The sequence below is a fragment of the Moschus berezovskii genome, chromosome 7, assembly GCF_049115385.1.
Source record: "Moschus berezovskii isolate FMDL1 chromosome 7, NW_MosBer_1.0, whole genome shotgun sequence".
Taxonomy (NCBI): domain Eukaryota; kingdom Metazoa; phylum Chordata; class Mammalia; order Artiodactyla; family Moschidae; genus Moschus; species Moschus berezovskii.
In genome coordinates, this window is record NC_142466.1 from 23,309,902 (window position 1) to 23,331,699 (window position 21,798).

Consider the following 21,798-nt stretch of genomic DNA (forward strand, 5'->3'; position numbering starts at 1 on the left):
ATCACAATGGATAAAATAGGGATAAAGTCGGATTATTACGAGATAGGATGAGGGGTCTGACGCACATGGTAGTTGAAATTCCAGTTAGTTTTCCTTACTGAGATGCAATATGTTAGTCCTAAATCTCCTTTCCACTCTTCATTTGGAAATGTCCTTTCTGTTTACATTTCTGAGGCTGTGACCACACAATATCAAAACATTAGCTTGGTATGGAATTTCAGACAATCAAACCAACATACTCTTGAAAAAAATTCTTTTCATCAGGTCATACCTTAATACTTACTGAAGATAAGTAAGAGATATGGCTTGTCAAGGTTATTGTTTAGGGACGGGGATGGCAGTGCACAGTGAGGTCATGAAGTTTCTTAGAAATAAACAGTGTGACAAATCAGAGTATGTGGTAAGGAAAACCTGTCCTGGAAGTCTAATCTGTGGTCAATAGAAAGATACTGGATCACAGAAATTTTGAATGTTTATTTTATGGAAGAGTTTTATCTTTTTTTTTTTTTTTTGGCTGAAGTAGGGGCATCTTGGAGATAATACAGTGGTGAAAGGTTTTGTAAGAAGTTTGCTTGCCTCCTATTATCTGTATTTCTTTCAATTAGCTGCCTCTTAGTGTCTCTTATGGATACTTCTCATGGTCTAACTGGCTATCTCAATTGTGCCACAAAAAAAGGAAAGAAGGCAACTGGACTTTTACAGCTTCACCAGAGCCCCTTCTCTGACTCTGAAACATTTCCAGCAGGAAAAGGAACTGAGCCAAGGAACACGTTCAAGGCAAGATGTCCCCAGGAAGGTAGGGCCAATTGGCAGTAAATGTCCATTTGGCCTTCTGATAACCACCATGAGCTAGGCACGGGGCTTTTGTGACATTTTAAAGCTAAGAGCTCGAGTACACTGCAGAGATTCAGGCTTCATCCATCCATCTACTGTTTGGCACTTTTGTTATTTCCTCCCAAGGGATGCTTGCTTTTCTCTGTAGGCTACATGGGAAGTTAGAGAGGCTGGAAAAGCAATTTTCTCTTCCTCTCCTTCTTAACCATTTCCCCTACTTCTGAGACACAAAGCCCCTGCTTTGTCCTTGGCTGGGGGGGATGGGGTGGTGCTGGTTGGACTCTAAGGTGGCCCTCCCCCACTCCAGTAAACTGAGGGAAAGTTCATTTTAACAAGAAGCCATTTAAACACTGAGAGAGGCTTTTAAAAATGAACTATGGTTTACTTTGATAAAAAAATTCAGGTTGAGCTTATGGACTATATCAAATATTTTCACCTTCAGCACTGGTGTAGTGGTAAGCATGGTTGCCTTTCAAACAGTTTCACCTTCATGTTAATCAAGACTTCCTTTAGTAGGGTAAATTTATCTGTTGAAAGTGACAACACAGAAATGAGGTAATATTTCAGTTTGGATAGTTGTAGTTCTTTCTTGATCTATACCAAATACAATTCTAATCAATTAAGTTTGCTTTCTTTCATGGTATTGCTATGTTGTTATCATGGTAAAAATACTGTTTTATAAAAAGATTTTGAAATAAAACTAATTTTGAAAATCTCATTTTAGTTTTTATATTTTTTCTTATGAAATGCTTACCTAGTGTATTTAAGCCTCTTTTAGGTAGAAGACCACTCAATTCTCTGACTCATGCTTCCTCCAAACTCTCTTCTACACTGGACTTTCCAATGGGTGTTATTTTCCCTCCTATGACACAACTTCTCTTTATGCATAATCACTCTTGACTTGAAGGAGAATAAAGTTGACCAAGCAGAACAGTCTATTTATCAACTAGGCTATTTATACACAGGTTATTCCTATGTCCCTTCAGAGTATACAGTTAGTTTCAGAGCAGCAATTCATTACAATATGTTATGAGGAAAGATACTGAGGCAGCAAAATATAATCTATTATCTACTAAAAATAAGCAGTAAGAATTAACCTTTTGTTATTACAAAGTTACAAGAAGTATTTTAATAGAATTTTTTAAATCATATTTTTTAGTATGAAAACACATTCTGCATTGTGTTCCTAATTAAAACACAAGAAAATTTTTAGTTATAGTGATGAAGGCAGTTTGGTTTACTTAAAACAACTAAAACAAATTTATGTAGTACACTGTCAATCTGGATAATGCCAGTGATGGTGAGAGCGCAGGCAAACAAGCATTCTTGCACACTGCTATTCATGTCATGTTCCTGAGGGCAATTTGTGTCAAAAGGCCTTGGACTCTTGCTTTTGACTCTTTGAGCTAATCCTGTGAGTTAAGCACTATTGTTCCATTTTATAGATGAAGAAACTGAAATTCAGACACTAAGTAACTTCCTGAGGTCATATGAAAAGTTAGTAGTGGAGCTGTGGTTCAAACTCAGTTACATAATTCAAAGCTTACGCCTAACCACACCCCACTAACCTCATTCAATATATGGTGTTTGTTTTCAGAAAGTATTCCTATAATAAAATAATATACAGCAATTTAACAAGTTGTTGTACAGGAGTATATAATGACTTGAATAAATGTTTGCAAAACTATAAATAGCAAAAGTTTAAGTTCAGTATGATCTTAATTTTAAAAAATATATATAAGTATATAATGAAAAATAGGTATGTATGACAGATGTATATAGATGTACATCTTAAGAGACTAATGTGATCACAAGTAATTTTCTTCATGTCTTTCCTAAATTTTCTACCTTTGTATTAAAAGCTATCTTTTTAAAGATGCTCAATCTCAGTTCTCAAACTGTGAATCTGTGATTTAAAGACACAACCTGCTTTTATTTAAAAAGGTAGATAAAAATGAAAAATACATTAATTTTAAATTAGACCACCACAGTTCTCTAGTAGTCTGTCAGTTTCCTCTTACTTCAAGTGTAAATGTTCTTATTTATTTAGGTTGTTTATGCTGGAATCATATAGCTAAAGGAAACAACTAGAGAGAAACTGGGCAGCAAGAACCCCTGGAGCTTCTCTTAACTGATCTTTCATCTTCAGTGTGAACAGCATGACTCCACGCTCTAATCCTCTTACCCTGCCTCAATTTTACACTGTAACATGAAACCAGAATACGGTCCAAATCAGAGACTCGGATTAGTGAAAGAGTATAAAGAACTCATGTTTATTTACTGATAAAGATAATGGTGGGAAAAACAAAGATTTTGCTAACTTTCCCATGTTGATCTTCATTAGTAAGGCTATTCAGCATGTTTGTTCAGTCTGCAGCTTCTTTCCATACGACTTACAAGGTGTTATTTTAACAGGAATGAAACGCACTGAGCAATGTGACTGACTGAGGAAGAGCCAGTTTTAAGCAGATAGTAGCCTCCAGGTCTATCCTAGCAGAGAGAATATTCTTGTCGGATTTGTTGAAAAGCTCTGAGAGGAAGGAAGAGACATTAGTAAGAATTTCCCTCAGATAACACATTTTAGTTTAAAGAAATCCTGCTCAGTTATGTTCCCCAAATATCATATATGAGTAATTTAGAATGGAGGTTGGGAATTTTGCTTTTTTCAAGAAATTTTCAATTTTTTTCTGCCATACTTCACAATGTTATAATACAAACACACATATATTATGACAAGGCAATTTTCCTCCTACTTTCTTTCTGAGTAAAGACTGGTTAAGTTCTAGCTCAATGATTACAGCAGAGCTGTCTAAACTATCATATGTCCTTTCTACAAGTTAAAGTATTAACTGTATATATGCTTTTAATTTGAATTTTTATTGCATGTCTAACTATTATATGTGCATCACAGATATTTTGAGAAAGTACCATAAAGTTCAATGAAAATCAAAAGACCCACAATCCCACTACTCAGAAAAAACTGTAATGTTAATAGTATATAGTCTTCTTGAACTTATTGCACATTAACATATTAAGGGTTCTGGGCAGACAAGAAGAAAGAGAATAATTTACCCTTGTTTCAAATAATGCTCCCCAAATTCCTTTGACTATGAATCCTTTGATGTTATAATACCTATTAGAAACCTGAAGAACTCAGATCTAAGAGGAATGCCACCTTAATGAATGTATCAGTGTGCAGAATCTTCAGCCATACTAGTAATCCAGAGTTAATAAAATTCAACAACATTTACCCATCTACCTAAACTCACACAGAACTGAAACTGAATAATTTAATGATAAATATTTACTTCAGGTAAGGAACATGCATGGGAACTTTCATCATATGTAAACTGTATGTCAATAAAGCCTTTTTAAAAAGAAACCAATATGCTTGTGTTTCATGAAAACTGAGAAGTAGAATAACTTGAGGAATGCAAAATGAGAGCAAAAGAAGGACAGTTTTAAGGAATACTTTATTCTGGCAAAAGTGACTCATTCTTCCCAAAAGAGAGAATACATCTTCAGTTCCATAATGTCTCCCCAGATTGACATGATACATTTCTACCTCTTCCACCTTTTCCTTTCAAATGTGCTGGCAATGCTTATAAATTAATCTACTTAAGTCCTCCTGTAGTAATAAAGAGTGAATGCAAACTCTGGAATAGAAATGAACAGCAGCAGCCATAGTCCAAGAGTCCACTGTAAATACAACATTTATTTTAAATTTCATGCTTTTCCTAGCAAATACATGTAAGAAAGAATTTTTTAAATGCAAAGAGTGAAACTATTAATTCCCAATAAAGAATGTCTTAATTTCACAAAGGAATAACTGACATATAAAAAAATGTTACGTATTTACCTGTGATTTCATATGCCTTAAAACACATCAAATACATCCTGCTTGAGAAGTAAAGCTCAAAACTAAATACTTCCCTTCTATACTTATTACCTATTTCTAGAAGCAAAAATTGGCAAGGTTGATAAATGCTAAATCAGAATCATACTCCAAGCATGCCTCCTAGGCTTGACATATGAAAAGATGATAGCATTTGGTGCCACAGATGGAATATACCAACTAAATGAATAACAATAGCCACTTGCAGTTTATCTCCTGGGTCTTTGAGACATTTTTATCACCTACACAAAACAAATCTAAATATAAAAGGGGATGATACTTTTTAAATACATAAGCTATTTATTAAACTATTATACTATTTAAAGCATCATTCTTCAAAGAGGCCATGAAATTATAACTTTCAAAAATTTTTAGGTAAAACTTGTCAAGGGTAAGCAATTTTTTTAATGGTGTGTACAAAGTTTAGCAGCAAGAGAACATTTCTATAGAGACTTGCAGTTGGTTCAGACTCAGTTTCTGCTCATGCTATGCAGAGCATCCACGATGCTTTTATTATACTCTGCAATCTGCTTGGACACATTCTTCATAATCGGCCGGTAATCACTCTCTTGACTCTTGGTTGCTATGACTAATTACATGAGTTAAGAGGGAACAATATCAATACAAATATTAATCTAATTCTGTGATGCAGAAAAGACCCAAATTACACTAGTATTTTTCTTATTGAAAACTGAAGATGGCACAAAAAAAAGCACAATTAGAATAGTTTTTAAAAAACAAACAGTATTTTAAAAGATTAAGCATCAAACCTAAACCTAAAAGGTCTAACTGTAAAAGACCAGGCCAAACTTGTTTCAAAAAAGTTCACCTATGGTATACAAACAGTTTTAGAGTTAATATGTTATTCTTCTCAATCTGGTCATAGAACAATTCAATGTTCAGAAGAACCAAATCCTTTAGAGTACCACACAGAATTTCAGGCAACTTTCTAGATGTCACTCTGCTTCAAAATCACCTACTTTATGTCAGACAAAACCAGAGTTCTGGACTTTAACATATTGTGAATACAAATCTGCTTTTAAAATAAATTGCACAACCACTGGGAATAGAGCCTTTAGCATCTCATCTGGAGGAAAGCTGGGTCCATGCTGCCCTGAGAGGATGTTCAGTGGCATCCTAGAGAACCTATGCAACCAATGAGTTAGAATCTAGTTCTCTAATCAAAGTTGCTCTTGAATAGGTCAAAGAAGGGACCAAGAGACAACATTTGGGGAAACGTTTCTTACACTCCACGATATCTGTTGTCAGTTGCTGCTTCCATCTATGATTACACAAAAAGATGAGCAAAAAGACTGAACGTAAATACTATCTTGATAGAAATAATATGGGACATAAGTACTATCTTGGTCGATGAGACTGAAGGTCAACTTTCTCATGACACTTCTTGGTTATCTCTCCCTTTGCTTCCCAGATATCTAAGGTACGGCATTATAAATAACAACAAATGACCATACATACACATATATACATATATATGATTATATATAATTCTTCCAACAAGTCTATGAGAAGGAAATATTAGCTGTATTTGAGATGATAAAATTGCAGTTTAAACAGTTAAATAAACTGTCCAAAGTCCACAGCCTATACATAGTAGAGTCAATATTTAAAATTAGATCTCCTGACTCTAAAATCTGAGTACTTAGTCACTATGCCACACTATGGCTTTGTATGGTCTGCTTTCTATTAGTTACTTTAGTATACACACACACACACACACACACAGAATGGAAACTAAGTCTTATTCATTTCACACATAGTTTAGCCAGTATTTTGTACATATTAGGTAGTTAATATTGAACTGAATATTACTTCACTCTTTAAAGAAATTCCTAGAGAAAAAATCCCTGTCAAGTTCATTTGCAGTTTTTTAAAGGATACATTCTTTCATCACAAAATTATTTTGCTCATGGTGTTGCCACTTCCTCTCCAAATTTGTAAGCTAAAAACACAAAAGAAAAATGTTCACCAGTGCCCATATTCAAAATAATTATACACTCCTCAATTTTAAATCTTTTCAACTCCCGCATTTTACTGAGATAAAGCCAACAACAGACAAAAAAGAAATTTAGAAAAAGTTAAACAGTAAATATAATACTAAAAAGAACGTTGAATTCAACAAGAAGTTTACTCTGTTTACTTTAATTGGAACATATTTATTATACCAATGAACATACCAACTGAAAGACAATTTATGATATTTCCTTTTCCTAAAAGAACTTTAAAAAGAAGAATGGGACATGATAAGAATCTCCCCTTGAAATCTGAAGGTCTAATGCCATGAAAGTACTACATATTCTAACACTGTCAAAGGTTCAGCTATATAGGAGAAACTTCCTTATTTCCAGGGCAAAATTTCCTGTCTAATTTCACAAGCTGTGATAAGAGCAGAGCTGCAGTGTAAAGATTATAAGAGGGCTGGTAAAAAGCTGGCATTCTTACAATAATTTCTGCATCAACAGGAAGCTAATGTGGATATTATATTGATGGTTGCTTCCTCCAAAGACAATTTTACTGTTATAGAATTAAATTGTTTTTCTGATTTAATTAACCTTGTAACTCTGGGTTATGGTCTTTTTAAGATGCACATAGTTTTTTTCCTAAGCAAAGGAAAGTCTGAAAAATGAAACATTAAAATAATGTTCTGCCTGGATATTTCCAAGAAGTAATACTCATTTCAAAAAATCTGATAATTGAAACAGTGTTCATATTTCTTCCTACACTCAAGTTAAAATTATTTTCAGGGCACAAGTTCAGTATCAGTGTAGCATCTATCCCATTGTTTCCACCAAAGAGATGAATCTAGGTATTAGGATGAGTCATAACTAATTATATGAACTGTATGTGCTGTGAGTTAATGCTACGAAATCAGATCTAGCTTCCCCTGATAGAACCCTGAAGTTCAGAGGGACTTAAGGAAGTAGTCAGCACTTTTTGACAATAAATCTCAAATAACCTTTTGCAAAGTCAAGTACCAAATTTTCTCTCTTTGTTTCATACAAAGGGTGGCCTTCTTCTTATGCAGCAAACCTCTTAAGTGCTACATGAATACTGCTATAAAAGCAACTCTATGTCATATGGTCAAGTTCCTTCTATACTATACATTTATTTATTTCAGTGACGTATTTAAACCTTGCCTTTAAACCCCCAAGGATGTCAAGAAGCACAAATCTTTTTTTCCCCTACAACTTATTTTAAAAGTCTATCATGAGTTCTTTATATTATGCTTTGTATAACCCTGAAATATGTGACTTGCAAATATTTTCTCCCAAACTGTAAACTGCTTTTCCATCTTGTTGATTGTTTCCTTTGCTGTGCAGAAACTTTTTAGTCTGATGTGGACCATTTATTTATTTTTGCCTTGGTTGCTTGTGCTTTTTGGTGTTATAATAAAAACTTGCTGCCAAGACTAACGTCAAGGAGCTTTTTCTCTATGTTGTCTTCTAGGCGCTTTGCAGTTTGTTCCAATATAAATACGTTTAAAATGATATCAAATAAATAACCACTCAAAAAATGTCTGTTATGCCATGTTATTTATAGATGTCAAAGCCAGTTTTCAAGAAAATAACTTCAAAAAATAGGGAGACCAGGATTTGATTCAAACAACTGGGATTCATAAAAGGCAAACCATAAAACAGAGAAGCATTGTAAACTGTGGTTTATGTTACAAATTCCTGTAAATGGGGTTAGGAATAAGATTAGCACTTAATGTGGGAATAAACAAGGTAGCCACGGACTGGCTCTAAGGAACTGTGTTTGTTAAATGTTTTTATCTCTAAATCATCTATTCAGTGAAAGAAGGGGGCTGAAAATCCATATGAAGCATCAATGCTCTTTCCTATGAACCATAAGACAATGGCCTCATTAACTTTTTCTTACTTTTCTTCTCCAGTATCCATTCCAACTCTAAACAGACTAGGATAAATTTGCTATTTACAAGTCTATAAATAGGCTTATATATTACAAAGCAGAGACAGAGTAATTGACTAATAAATTGGAAACATGTAAATTAGTGACTTCTAAGTTTGTGGCAAACACTGATGAGAGTCCATCCTTTTTATGACGAATATAAGGTTTATCTTTTTTTAAAAGGTACATACATACAATGAAACAGCTGACATCCTAAAAATATCAAAAAAAAGAGCTTGAAAACATTTAAGTAAGAAAATAAATGCTTAAAGACTGTATGCATAGAATGATTTCATTATTTGTAAGAACAATATAATTAAGGGTGTATAACTGCAAAGGAAAAAAGTTTATAAGGATATTATACCAAAATGTTAATGTTGGCTATCTATCATGATCATGATACCATGTGAAGAAAAAATTTAATGCATTTAGCATTAATAAATCATAGCTGCAAATTGCTAACAAAGACTAATTTGATGTGAGAATGACCAACCTTTATCAGAGCATAATAACTGATTCTGTATATGACACGCATGCTTCATTTAATCCATCAAAAAATATTCATTGAACACTTATCAAGTGCCAACCACTAACACAGTGCTGGGGAGAAAGTGAGCGACAGAGACAAGGCTTCTGCCCGTCCGTCTAGCAGGCCTCAGACCTCGCTTAGGTAATTATCAGCAGGGTGAGTGATACGGAAAAGGGGTGTGCCTTTGTATCCTGAGTAAATCGAAATGTAAATAAAGAAATTCAAGAATAGGACTGCTCTTCATAGCATTATTTGAACAGTTTTAAAATGAGAAATAACCAAAATGTCTAACAATTAGCTATATCCATATAGTCAAACATTATATAGAATCATATTTTTAAAAAATCTACTGACAAGGGAGAATATAGTTAATAATGAAAAACAAGTTTCAAAATAATAGGTACAATATAGTAACATTTCCATAAATATACAGAAATAATGTATACTTATGTGTATGTATAAAGTAAATATATTCATATTACATACATATAGACTAGAAATATCCACATATGCATAAAATCATCTCTTCTGGGTGGTGGGATACTAGTCATTATGGCTCATTTTCACTATCTGTGGCACTGATGTATTAGCAATATTTCTGCATTAAAAACACTTTACTTTTGATATTTTTAAAAGCTATTATCATAATGACTGTTCCCAGATTAGTGCCAAGCCTAGAGCTGGCCTTCAATATAGGTTTAGAGAAGGCAGGAAAGCAGAACTAAACTCATTCTGAGTGGAGACTGTACAGAATCTAGCTATCTTCAAAGCCAGAAAATCTGGTAGGTAAACAAAGCAGATTAAAAAAAAATGGAATGGGTTGCTTTGAGGGTGAAAATACAGATTAAGAGAACATGCCAGATAATCTAAAAATAGAAATGAATTTCAGTCTTTTTTTTTTACCTGAGAATGTGTCTCGTTTTCTTGCAGTTGTGTTTTCAGTGTCTCACATTCTGTGTTTAGTTTCTCCATTATTTTTTTAAAGGCATTTCTGCGAGTTGATAATACTGTTCTCTCCTGATGTAATTTCTAGATAAATCCAAATGGAAGTAAATAAAAGGCTTTAGCAGGTATCTAGTAAATCAATAAAAATAGCATTTGACTTAAATAATTTCAATAATATTCTAATAAAATCCTACCAAGGCTAGAAAACCTGTTTATAAAAATATTCTTCTAACTATAATAAGCTAAACTGTGTCGTTGTTGTTTTAGTCCCTAAGTTGTGTTCAACTCTTGCATCCCCATAAACTGTAGCCCACAAGGCTTCTCTGTCCATGGGATTTCCAGGCAAGAATACTGGAGTGGATTGCCATTTCCTTCTCCAGGGGATCTTTCCAACCCAGGGATCAAACCTGAGTCTGGTGGATCCTGGCTGGTGGATTCTTTACTGCTGAGTCACTGGGGAAGTTTATAATAAGCCAAATTAATATTAACAATATAAATAATAACTTACTAGGGCTGCCTTATGTGTTTGTACTCTACCAGATTTACTTTAACGTAAATGGCAATGAAAAGCCACTGAGAAGTCTTAAGTAGAGAAATATCATAATCAAATTTGCATTTAACAAAGTTTGTATTTGTTGAAGGGCTTCCCAGGTAGTGAAGTGGTAAAGAACCTGCCTGCCAATGCAGGAGATGAAAAAGATGCAACTTTGATCTCTGGGTTGGGAAGATCCCATGGAGTAGGAAATGGCAACCTGCTCCAGTATTCTTACCTACAAAATTCCATAGACAGAGGAGCCTGGTGGTCTATAATCCATGGGGTCCGAAAGAGTCTGTAATGACTGAGGACACAATTATTATATTTGTTGAAGTACTCTATCCCTTGCTTTTCAATGTTTGTCTTTTGTTTTGAAATTTAAATCATTCTAAATTCCTACTTTGTATGTAAACATCTTTATTTTTTCCTTATATATCAAGTAATCAACTGAAAATAAAACTTACAAAGTTTTAAAAACACATATATTATTAAATTAAATCAAGCAAAACAATTTGAATTACAATTTCATAGCATTGTTACCATTTACCTTTTTCTTTTCTTCACCTGATGATTTTAAAGCTGCCAAATCATTATATGTCTCCAGATCAGTTATCATTTGCTTGATTTTGTTTTTTAGAGACTGTTGTTCCTCAGTCATTTTACTTTCCAGAAGCTCCATTTTTTGTAGATCCAACTGTAGCCACTGACTATCTGAAATGCAGGAAAATTCAAAGGCCATACTTAGTTGAAACTTTAGTTCTTTCACAAAAGGAAATGAAATCACTAAACATCATGGTTTACAAGAGTGTCTGACCAGAAACATGTTCATTGTAACCATTAAGACAATATAAATTTTTAAAAAATTACTCACCCTCTAAGTAACCAACATAACCTGATATGTATTAATCACATTTGTCTCCATACTCATATAAACATACAAGAACACATATAGTTCTCTTTCTTACTTCATAATTAACATATAAGATAAATATTCATTATTTATAGTATGTGCATGACATATATACACAGTTATGTGGGGGAAAAAGCAAGTTATGAAACATTATGAGCAAAATTTTATAATTACATATACAGTCAGTTCTCATTATTTGTGGTAGTTATATTCTGTAAAATCACTGTACACACTCAGTTAGCAAGCATTTAACTCCTATGGGAAATATATAGTTTCTGTGAGCCTCTGACAATATTTTTATCAAGAAACTAATATATAACTTTGCTTTATGTATATTTCTCTTCAAATATACTTTATTTAATATATATCATTAATTTGTTAAGACTGAACTAAAGGTCAACCACGAACTATGCCTCTACAAAGCTTATTTTAAGAGACGTATTTTCACTGTAAGGCATATCACAGCCTTCTAGTTAGAAACACTTGTCAACACTTCAGCATTATACTTGGGGGCCATTTTAAATAGCAAAAGCATGAACAAAACTACATAAAAATGTGGTTTTAAAAAGTGATATTAAATAATGTACCATGAAAAGAATGCTTATAAGAATGTGAACTAAAGCAAAAGGCATGAAAGTGAAAGTCGCAAAGAGTCAGACACGACTGAGTGATTTTCACTTTCATACATTTGCAACCCCATGGACTACACAGTCCATGGAATTCTCCAGGCCAGAATACTGGAGTGGGTAGCCTTTCCCTTCTCCAGGGGATCTTCCCAACCCAGGGAATGAACCCAGGTCTCCCACATTGCAGGCAGATTCTTTACCCACTGAGCCACAAGGGAAGCCCAAGAATATTGGAGTGGATAGCCTATCACTTCTCCAGGGGATCTTTCAGACCCAGGAATCGAACTGGGGTTTCCTACTAGATAAAAATAATTGAAGAAACAAAGCAGGAGAGACCTGGAGGGACTAAGAAACATGAGGGATTTGGGATTAATAAACAGGCAATCGACCAAATACAGTGGTTGAGTGAAAGAAGTCAGTGCAGAATCCCATTTCCAAATTGAATAAATGAGTGTATGAGAGGGTAGGCAGAAAAGAAACACAAATTTTTGTCTGTAGGAAGGAGAGATGATACATTGAAAGCGATTTAGGATTTGTTCAGTTTGAGAAACCTCAAAAACATCCAAATAAAGATAAGTAAATATGCCCATAAAGAGAAATATGGTTTGAAAGTCCAGAGAAAAATGTTAGATCAGAAGATACAGTTTCTAAAACCATCAGCATAGACATGGCACCTGAAGCTATATGAAATCATCAAGAGAAAAGGATTCATGACTGCACTTACAAAAATACCAAATTTTTAAAGACTAAATTAACATGAAGGATCCATATAGAATAAGAAGTGACCAAAGAAATAAAAGAAAAATCAGAAGTCATGGGAAAAAACATTTCAAGAACAAAGGAGTGGTTTGTAGTGCAGAATATTAGAGATTTTTTTTTAAGAGAGCAAAATATGTGTTGTATTTACTGACCAGGAGAACCTGGGTATATATCTCCTGAGAATAGATTTTTATACAAAGAAATGGAACAAAGAGTCAGATGATTTTAAGAAATTTGGCTGTGAAACCTTTGAAAGAGAGGAATAGTTGGGCAGAGAATATTTGGGAACCAGTTTTTTCCCCCAAGATGTGATCAAATACAGAAAAAAGACTAAAAAGATACCAAAAATTTAATAGTAAAAAACTTTTGATAGTAGGATTATACTTTTAATTTTTATTTATGCTTGCTTATATCTCCTAAATCCTCTATAATGACTATGAATTACATTTATAACCAGAAAACAGTATTTTTAAAAATTCCATTCTAGTAGAATTAAATATTAATAATACCTACTTTCTCTATTTCAGAGACTTAACTTTGTGATGCTGGCTTTAAAAGTCTCTTTTTTAAAGGGAAAAGAAGGAAACCAATATTACTGAGAACCTGGAACGCACCTGGCTTTATATATTATCTGATTTTCTCTTCATAACAGCCCTGAGATAGGGTGGAAAGGGTAAATATTACTATATAAGGAAACTACTGAAGGCAAAAGGAGAAAGGGGCAGTAGAGGATGAGATGATTAGATAGCATCACCATCAATGGACATGAATTTGAGCAAATTCCTAGAGATACTGGAGGACAGGGGAGCCTGGCACGCTACAGTCCACTGGGATGCAAAGAGTCAGACATGAGTTAGCTACTGAATAACAACAAAAACCTTAGAAAGGTAACTGCCCAAGGTCAACAATCAGTAAAGCTTTGGTGCTGAGTGATATTATCATTATCTTTATGAAATATTCATTTTTAAGATAACAAATATCACTTTATGACCCAAAACGCCTCTATGAGCTACAGTGAGCTATGGAAAGAGGAACGGTAATACCCGATCAATTCGCTGCCTCAGACTTCTTTCCTCAGGAATCATCCATTGTTCTGGAAATCTTATTCGAGCTAACTCAAAAACAGATACTAAAATGGAACTGAAATATATGTCCTGTATATCAAGATGAAGAAATCTGAATTCAAACCTGCCTTCGCCAGTTTCCTCTCTCCTGCATTGCCAGAGACTGGCATGGGAATAATCTGATACATACTGTAGTTACTTATTTGTAGAGGCAAACAGTGATACAGTTTCATTTCAGAATATTTTATGTTCACTTTTCCTCTATTTTAAAGTAGGGATATGAATACCCCCCACCCAAAAATATAGTGGTATTTCAGAGCTGTTGTTGTTCAGTCGCTCAGTCATGTCTGACTCTTTGCAGGCCCATGGACTGTAGCATGCCAGACTTCCCCGTCCTTCACCATCTCCTGGAGCTTGCTCAAATTCATGCCCATTGAGTTGTGTGATGCCATCCAACCATCTCGTCCTCTTCTGTCCCCTTCTCCTGCCTTCAATTTTTCCCAGCATCAGGGTCTCTTCCATTGAGTCGGCTCTTCACATCAAATGGCCAAAGAATTGGAGCTTCAACTTCAGCATCAGTCCTTCCAATGAATATTCAGGACTGATTTCCTTTAGGATTGACTGGTTTTACCTCCTTGCAGTCCAAAGGACTCTCAAGAGTCCTCTCCAACACCACAGCTCAAAAGCATGAATCCTTCGGCACTCAGCCTTCTTTATGACCCAACTCTTACATCCATACATGACTACTGGAAAAACCATAGCTTTGACTAGACGGACCTTTGTCAGTAAAGTAATCTCTTTGCTTTTTAATACACTATCGTATAGGTTTGTCATAGCTTTTCTTCCAAGGAGCAAGTTTAATTTCATGGTTAGAGTCCCCATCCGCAGTGATTTTGGAGCCCAAGAAAATAGTCTGTCACTGTTTCCATTGTTTCCCCATCTATTTGACATGAAGTGATGAGACTGAATGCTATGATCTTTGTTTTATGAATGTTGAGTTTTAAGTTTGAATGAGAGTTTTTCCTCTCCCCTCTTTCACCTTCATCAAGAGGCTCTTTAGTTCCTCTTCACTTTCTGCCATAAGGGTGGTGTCATCTGCATATTCAAGGTTACTGATATTTCTCCCAGCAATCTTGATTCTAGTTTGTCCTTCATCCAGCCTGGCATTCCACATGATGTACTCTGCATACAAGTTAAATAAGCTGGATGACAATATACAGTCTTGACGTACTCCTTTCCCAATTTGTAATCAGTCAGTTGTTCCATGTCTGGTTCTAAATATTGCCTCTTGACCTGCATACAGTTTCTTAGGAAGTAGGCAAGGTGGTCTGGTATTCCCATCTCTTGAAGAATTTTCCAGTTTGTTGTGATCCACACAATCAAAGGCTTTAGCATATGGAATGAAGCAGAAGTAGTTGTTTTTCTAGAATTCTCTTGCTTTTTCTATGATCCAACAGATATTAGCAATTTGATCTCTGGTTCCTCTGCCTTTTCTAAATCCAGCTTGTACATCTGGTAGTTCTCAGTTCATGTACTGTTGAAGCCTAGCTGTAGGATTTTGAGCATTACTTTGCTAGCATGTGAAACAAATGCAATTGTGGAGTAGTTTGAACATTCTTTGGCATTGCCCTTCCTTGGGATTGGTATTTCAGAATATCAAAAGCCGAACACAACATCTTGCTAAAAATAATTACATTCAGGGACAGAAGATTTTTATATTAAAAGTAACATATTTCAGAGTAAAATACAAAGTTCAGAATGACTGGGATCATTCCCTGTATATACATATTATTTTTCTCTGGCTCCTTTTATTGTTTACTCTTTATTGTTGCATTTCAGCAGTCATGGTGATGTGCTTAGGTGAGTAGTTTTTTATATTAACCTGGTTTGGGGTTTGAAAGACTTCTTCATTTCAGTTCACTTGGTCAGTCGTATCCAACTCTTTGAGACCGCATGAACCGCAGCATGCCAGGCCTCCCTGTCCATCACCAATTCCCGGACTTTACCCAAACTCATGTTCGTTGAGTCGGTGATGCCATCCAACCATCTCATCCTCTGTCATCCCCTTCTCCTCCTGCCCTCAATCTTTCCCAGCATCAGGGTCTTTTCAAATGAGTCAGCTCTTCGCATTAGGAGGCCAAAGTACTGGAGTTTCAGCTTCAACATCAGTCCTTCCAATGAACACTCAGGACTGATTGCCTTTAGGATGGACTGGTTGGATTCCTTACAGTCCAAGGGACTCTCAAGTCTTCTCCAATATCACAGTTCAAAAGCATCAATTCTTTGGCACTCAGCTTTCCTATAGTCCAACTCTCACATCCATACATGACTACTGGAAAAACCATAGCCTTGACTAGACGGACCTTGGTTGGCAAAGTAATATCTCTGCTTTTTAATATGCTGTCTAGGTTGGTCATAACTTTCCTTCCAAGGAGCGTCTTTTAATTTCCTGGCTGCAATCAGCATCTGCAGTGATTTTGGAGCCCAGAAAAATAAAGTCAGCCACTATTTCCACTGTTTTCCCATCTATTTGCCATGAAGTGACTGGATGCCATGATCTTAGTTCTCTGAATGTTGAGCTTTAAGTCAACTTTTTCACTCTCCTCTTTCACTTTCATCAAGAGGCTCTTTAGTGCTTCTTCACTTTCTGCTGTAAGGGTGATGTCATCTGCATATCTGAGGTTATTGATATTTCTCCCGGCAATCTTGATTCCAGCTTGTGCTTCTTCCAGCGCAGCATTTCTCATGATGTACTCTGTATATAAGTTAAATTTAAGCAGGGTGACAATATACAGCCTTGACGAACTCCTTTTCCTATTTGGAACCAGTCTGTTGTTCCATGTCCAGTTCTAACTGTTGCTTCTTGACCTAGGTCTGTACAATTATTTCCATCAAATTCAGATAAATTTCAGCCGTTATTCTATCTTTTCTCTCCCATTCTCTGTCCCTCTTTTCTTTTTGGGACTTCAATTACATGTAAGTTAGACTGCCTGAAATTGTCCCACAGATCATGTAAGCTCTACTCTTTTTTTCTTCTTCTTAAGGTTAGTTAATTTCTATTTATTTATCTTTTAAGTTCACTGATTCTTTTTTCCTGTTGTCTTTTATCTTCTGTCAAGATCAGTGATTTTTTCATTTTTGTTGTATTTTCAACTCTAGAATTAGTTGGTTCTTTTTTTGTTATTTTCATTTCTCTGTGGGATTCTCCACCTGTTCATTTATTATAATTTTATTTTCCACAAGCCCTTAAATGTGCTTTTAACTTTTAAAGTCCTTTTCATTTCAATATCTGGATTATCTCAGGTTCAGTGTATAGCGACTGCTTTTTCTCTTGACTTACATTTTCTTCTTTCTTTACATTACTAAATTTTTATGGTATAATGGACATTTTAGATGATGTTAGAGACTCCATATTCTGCTCCTTTGAACAGTGTTGATTTATATTATAAATGAACAATTAACTTTGCCGAACTAAATAAAACTCTAAACTTTTCTCCTTTGGCGTGCATAGCATCTGAAATCCCTGTATTCGGTTCTTTCAAATTCTGCTTTTTCCTTAGGTCCCATAAAGTCTATGCATATACATTTCAGTAGCCAGATAAGTATCTGGTTGGCATTTATACACAGATTTTTGGCACTTCTTACCAGGGTGTCTCTCTTATACACGGCAGGCAACGGGTAAATAAGTTGTTTTTTTATGTAAGATTTATCAAAATTTACTTGGAATTAATTTTTATTATCTATACAGATTCCCTAACAGAAAAATCAAATACAAAGCTGCTATTAAACCTTTCTCTGCTGCTACTGCTGCTAAGTCACTTCAGTCGTGTCCGACTCTGTGTGACCCCACAGACGGCAGCCCATCAGGTTCCCCCGTCCCTGGGATTCTCCAGGCAAGAACACTGGAGTGGGTTGCCATTTCCTTTCTCTACTACCTAAAAAATCAGAAAGATTAAAATATACCTGGAAGGTGACATCGTAATAAAAATATGTTCAAGAACTGAGTGACTGATAGTTTATTATTATGATAAAATCACACAGGATATTAAATATCAAACAGTAAAAAAAAAAAATTCAGAAGACATTGATTTAAGAAAGAAGGTTGTTATCAACCAAATATGTCCTAAGGTGGTATAATTAAATGTGAACATTTCCTCTGTCCCTTTAAAGAATCTAAAGGCTCAACAATATTGACATTTGTTATTTTATAAGATACACATGGACTTAAGTGTTTTTGAGAGGGCTTTCGTTTTGTTGGATTAATATTTCTACTAGGGTTGGAAATAGTTAAGATGAGAATCAAAGCACTGAATCAAAGTCACTAAGGCTTATGGTGTTTCAATCTTCCAAATAGGAAATGGACTTAAGTTTGTATATTTTGACTGTTCAGTAAAAAGCTATATAAATCTAACTACAAGTTTAATTTAAAGATATATTAGGGAAATACATTTTAAAACTACATATACTGCTTTTCCTAGAGAAAGGGAGAAAATGGTTGGTTGGTATAAAGTTTATCTTCCTTTAACAGCAGGTCCCCATGAAAAGCTAAAACCTTCTCCAAGAGAAGAGACAGGAAGAGGATGCAGACTAGTTCCTTCTGATATGCTATGAAGTTGAAAAGTTTACCAAGCAGTGTGTACATAGTAGCAAAATCTCAGAAGAAGCCACTTTGACCTGGGGAAATGTTCCTGAAATATTCTGCCATCAGCTCATTTGTTTATTCTCTGGCGTTTCCTTTCCAAAAATATAAATAAAAACTATTGCTGACAGGTTCCTTGCCTCTTCACTCATGCAGTTTATCAGTGTTTCTTAATCTTTTTTTTTTCCATTGTTGTCCCCCAAAGGAGCCATTTGTAGACTACTGTTTTCCTAGTCACCTCCCATGAAGTTTTTATATTACAGATGTATATCTGTTTATGTACAACGACCCTTTGGAGGGCCACAAACCATTATAATTAGTGTCTTAAAATTTTTTTTTACCCTCCTCCCAAGAAGTAATTTTCCCCCTTGGGAGTGATTTGCCCCATTAAGAAACAGAGTACACTAAGAGAATTAGGTGAGTTCCAATTATAACTTTAGGGGCCAAAGGAAGGCAGTTCACAAAAAGGGGATGTAAAATTCATTATCTCTGAAAGCTGAATCATAATATTCTAAACCTCTTATATGGTGATCTCCAGACAGAAGTTTCTTATGGGGGATGATGTCAAGGAACGATAAGAAAAACAATGTATATGCATGGCTTAAATTAACACTTGAAAACATCTGAGTACAATACTGCTATATTAATGTTTAGAATGGATAACCAACAAGAACCTACTGTATAGCACATGGAACTCTGCTCAGTGTTATGTGGCAGCCTGGATGGGAGGGGATTTTTGGGAAGAATGAATACATGTATCTATATGGCTGTGTTCCTTCTCTGTTCACCTGAAACTATCACAACATTGTTAATTGGCTATACCCCAATACAAAATAAAAAGTTTTTTAAAAAAAGTAACTGAGCACAGAAACTGAAATTAGTTGTAGGGGTTAGATAATTCAAGCTTTAAAAGGGAAATTTTCAGTAAAACCCTTATCAGAGTAATAAACTTGATTTTTATCTCCACTGAAACCAGTTCTCATTTTTTTTTATTAACTAGGCTTTTAAAAGAAATGTAAATACAAATTACAAAAATATGAAAGGAATACAAAGTTATGATTATTGAATTCATTTGCTAGTTCTGATATTTACTCTTTAAAAATGTATGTTTCTTATATAAAGATAGCTTAAAAGAGGCAAAAACTTGTTGAATTAATACTGACCTTAGATAATGAAAAATTTTAAACTATGGCCTAAAACACAAAATAGAAATTTCTTAGATGAAATAAACAAACATAAAGTACTTCAGCTTATGAAAAAAAGAAAGTAAAGGTGTAAAAATATTCATAGTTGTATACATCTAAAATAGTTGAAAAGAAGATTGTGAAGAGATATCTGTACCCTCATGTTCACTGAAGTATGATTCACAATAGCCTTGAGGTAGAAACAACTTAAAGGTCAACAAATGAATGAATAATGAAAACGTGGTAGTTACCACAGTACAGAATATGTTTCAGCCTTCAAAAAAAGGAAATCCTGTCACATGTCACAACACAGATGAACTATGAGAAACATTATGATAAGTGAACTAAACCGGTAACACAAAGTCAAATATTGCATGATACCACTTGTAAGAGGTGTTTAACACAGTCAAACAGAAAGTAGACTATGGTTAGCTGGGGCTCAGAAGGAGGAGAAAATGGGGAGCTGCTGTTCAATTGGTAAAAATACTACTTTTGCAAGATGAATATGTTTTAGATATCTATCACTAACAATGTACAGATAATTTACTATACTGTACACTTACGGACAGTTAGGATGGTAAATTTTATGTGCTTTTTACACTGGGTTAAACAAAATATATTATTAACAATCACCAGTCTCTTTCTTACGTTTTTAATGTGGCTACTAGGAAATTTAAATCATATATGTGTCGAGCATTACATTTCTTCACCTGTCTGTTTTTTACTTTTTTAATGTGGCTACTAGGAAATTTAAATTATATGTGACTAGCATGACATTTCGGAGAAGGCAATGTCAGCCCACTCCAGTACTCTTGCCTGGAGAATCCCATGGACGGAGGAGCCTGGTAGGCTACAGTCTGTGGGGTCGCTAAGAGTTGGACACAACTGAGTGACTTCACTTTCACTTTTCACTCTCATGCATTGGAGAAGGAAATGGCAACCCACTCCAGTGTTCTTGCCTGGAGAATCCCAGGGACGGGGGAGCCTGGTGGGCTGCCGTCTATGGGGTCGTACAGAGTCGGACACGACTGAAGTGACTTAGCAGCAGCAGCAGCATTACATTTCTTTTGGACAGTGCTGCTCTAATCTCATGTTAGTCATAATGGGTGAAACTAATTATAATTAAAATATTGCTACCTGCAGGACCTCTAATTACCCAAGACCAGGGGGATTTGAGCCCTATGTACCTCCATTGCTCTTTATGCTTATATCATAGTACTGTTTCATTATATTTCAATTGTCATTCTACCAGATTGAAAAGTTTCTTGAAGAAATAGACTGGATTTAAAAAAAGAAACCTCTGTTGTTGTTGTTCAGTTGTTCAGTTGGGTCTGACTCTTTGCAACCCCATGGACTGCAGCATTACAGACTTCCCTGTCCCTCACTACTTCCTGGAATTTGCTCAAACTCATGTCCATTGAGTTGGTGATACCATCCAACCATCTCATCCTCTGTCATCCCCTTCTCCTCCTGCTTTCAACCCCAACATCAGGATATTTTCCAATAAGTTGGCCCTTCGCATCAGGTGGCCAAAGAATTGGAGCTTCAGCTTCAACATCAGTCCTTCCAGTGAATACTGAGGGTTGATTTCCTTGTTGTCCAAGGGACTCATAAGAGTCTTCTCCAGCACTACAGTTCAAATGCGTTGATTCTTTGGCACTCTGCCTTTTTTATTGTCCAGCTCTCACATCCATACATGACTAATGGAAAATCCATAGCTTTAACTATACAGACCTTAACTGGCAGAGTAGTCTCTGCTTTTTAACACTCTGTATGGGTTAGTCAACAGCTTTTCTTCCAAGGAGCAAGTGTCTTCTAATCAAATGATTGCAGTTGCCATCCATAGTGTTCAGAGCCCAAGAAAATAAAGTCTATTACTGTTTCCATTGTTTCCCCATCTATTTGACATCAAGTGATGGGACCAGATGCCATGATCATCATTTTTTGA

At 35.1% G+C, this 21,798-nt stretch overlaps 1 protein-coding gene across 3 annotated transcripts in view; it reads right to left on the minus strand.

The window, feature by feature from the left end:
- Positions 1–2,651: 2,651 nt before the first annotated feature.
- Positions 2,652–21,798, minus strand: part of IFT74 (intraflagellar transport 74) — a 102,558-nt gene continuing 83,411 nt past the window's right edge. For 2 of the 3 annotated variants that reach the window (XM_055428132.2, XM_055428131.2), the window contains exons 17-20: positions 11,216–11,379; positions 10,092–10,217; positions 6,632–6,692; positions 2,654–5,318 (exon numbers count right to left, since the gene is read on the minus strand). In XM_055428132.2, the coding sequence (XP_055284107.1) occupies positions 5,200–5,318; positions 6,632–6,692; positions 10,092–10,217; positions 11,216–11,379 (470 nt within the window). In that variant the 3' untranslated portion in view covers positions 2,654–5,199. Of the gene's footprint in view, positions 5,319–6,631; positions 6,693–10,091; positions 10,218–11,215; positions 11,380–21,798 lie in introns of all 3 variants that reach the window. The other variant, XM_055428134.2, reaches the window with a different exon arrangement.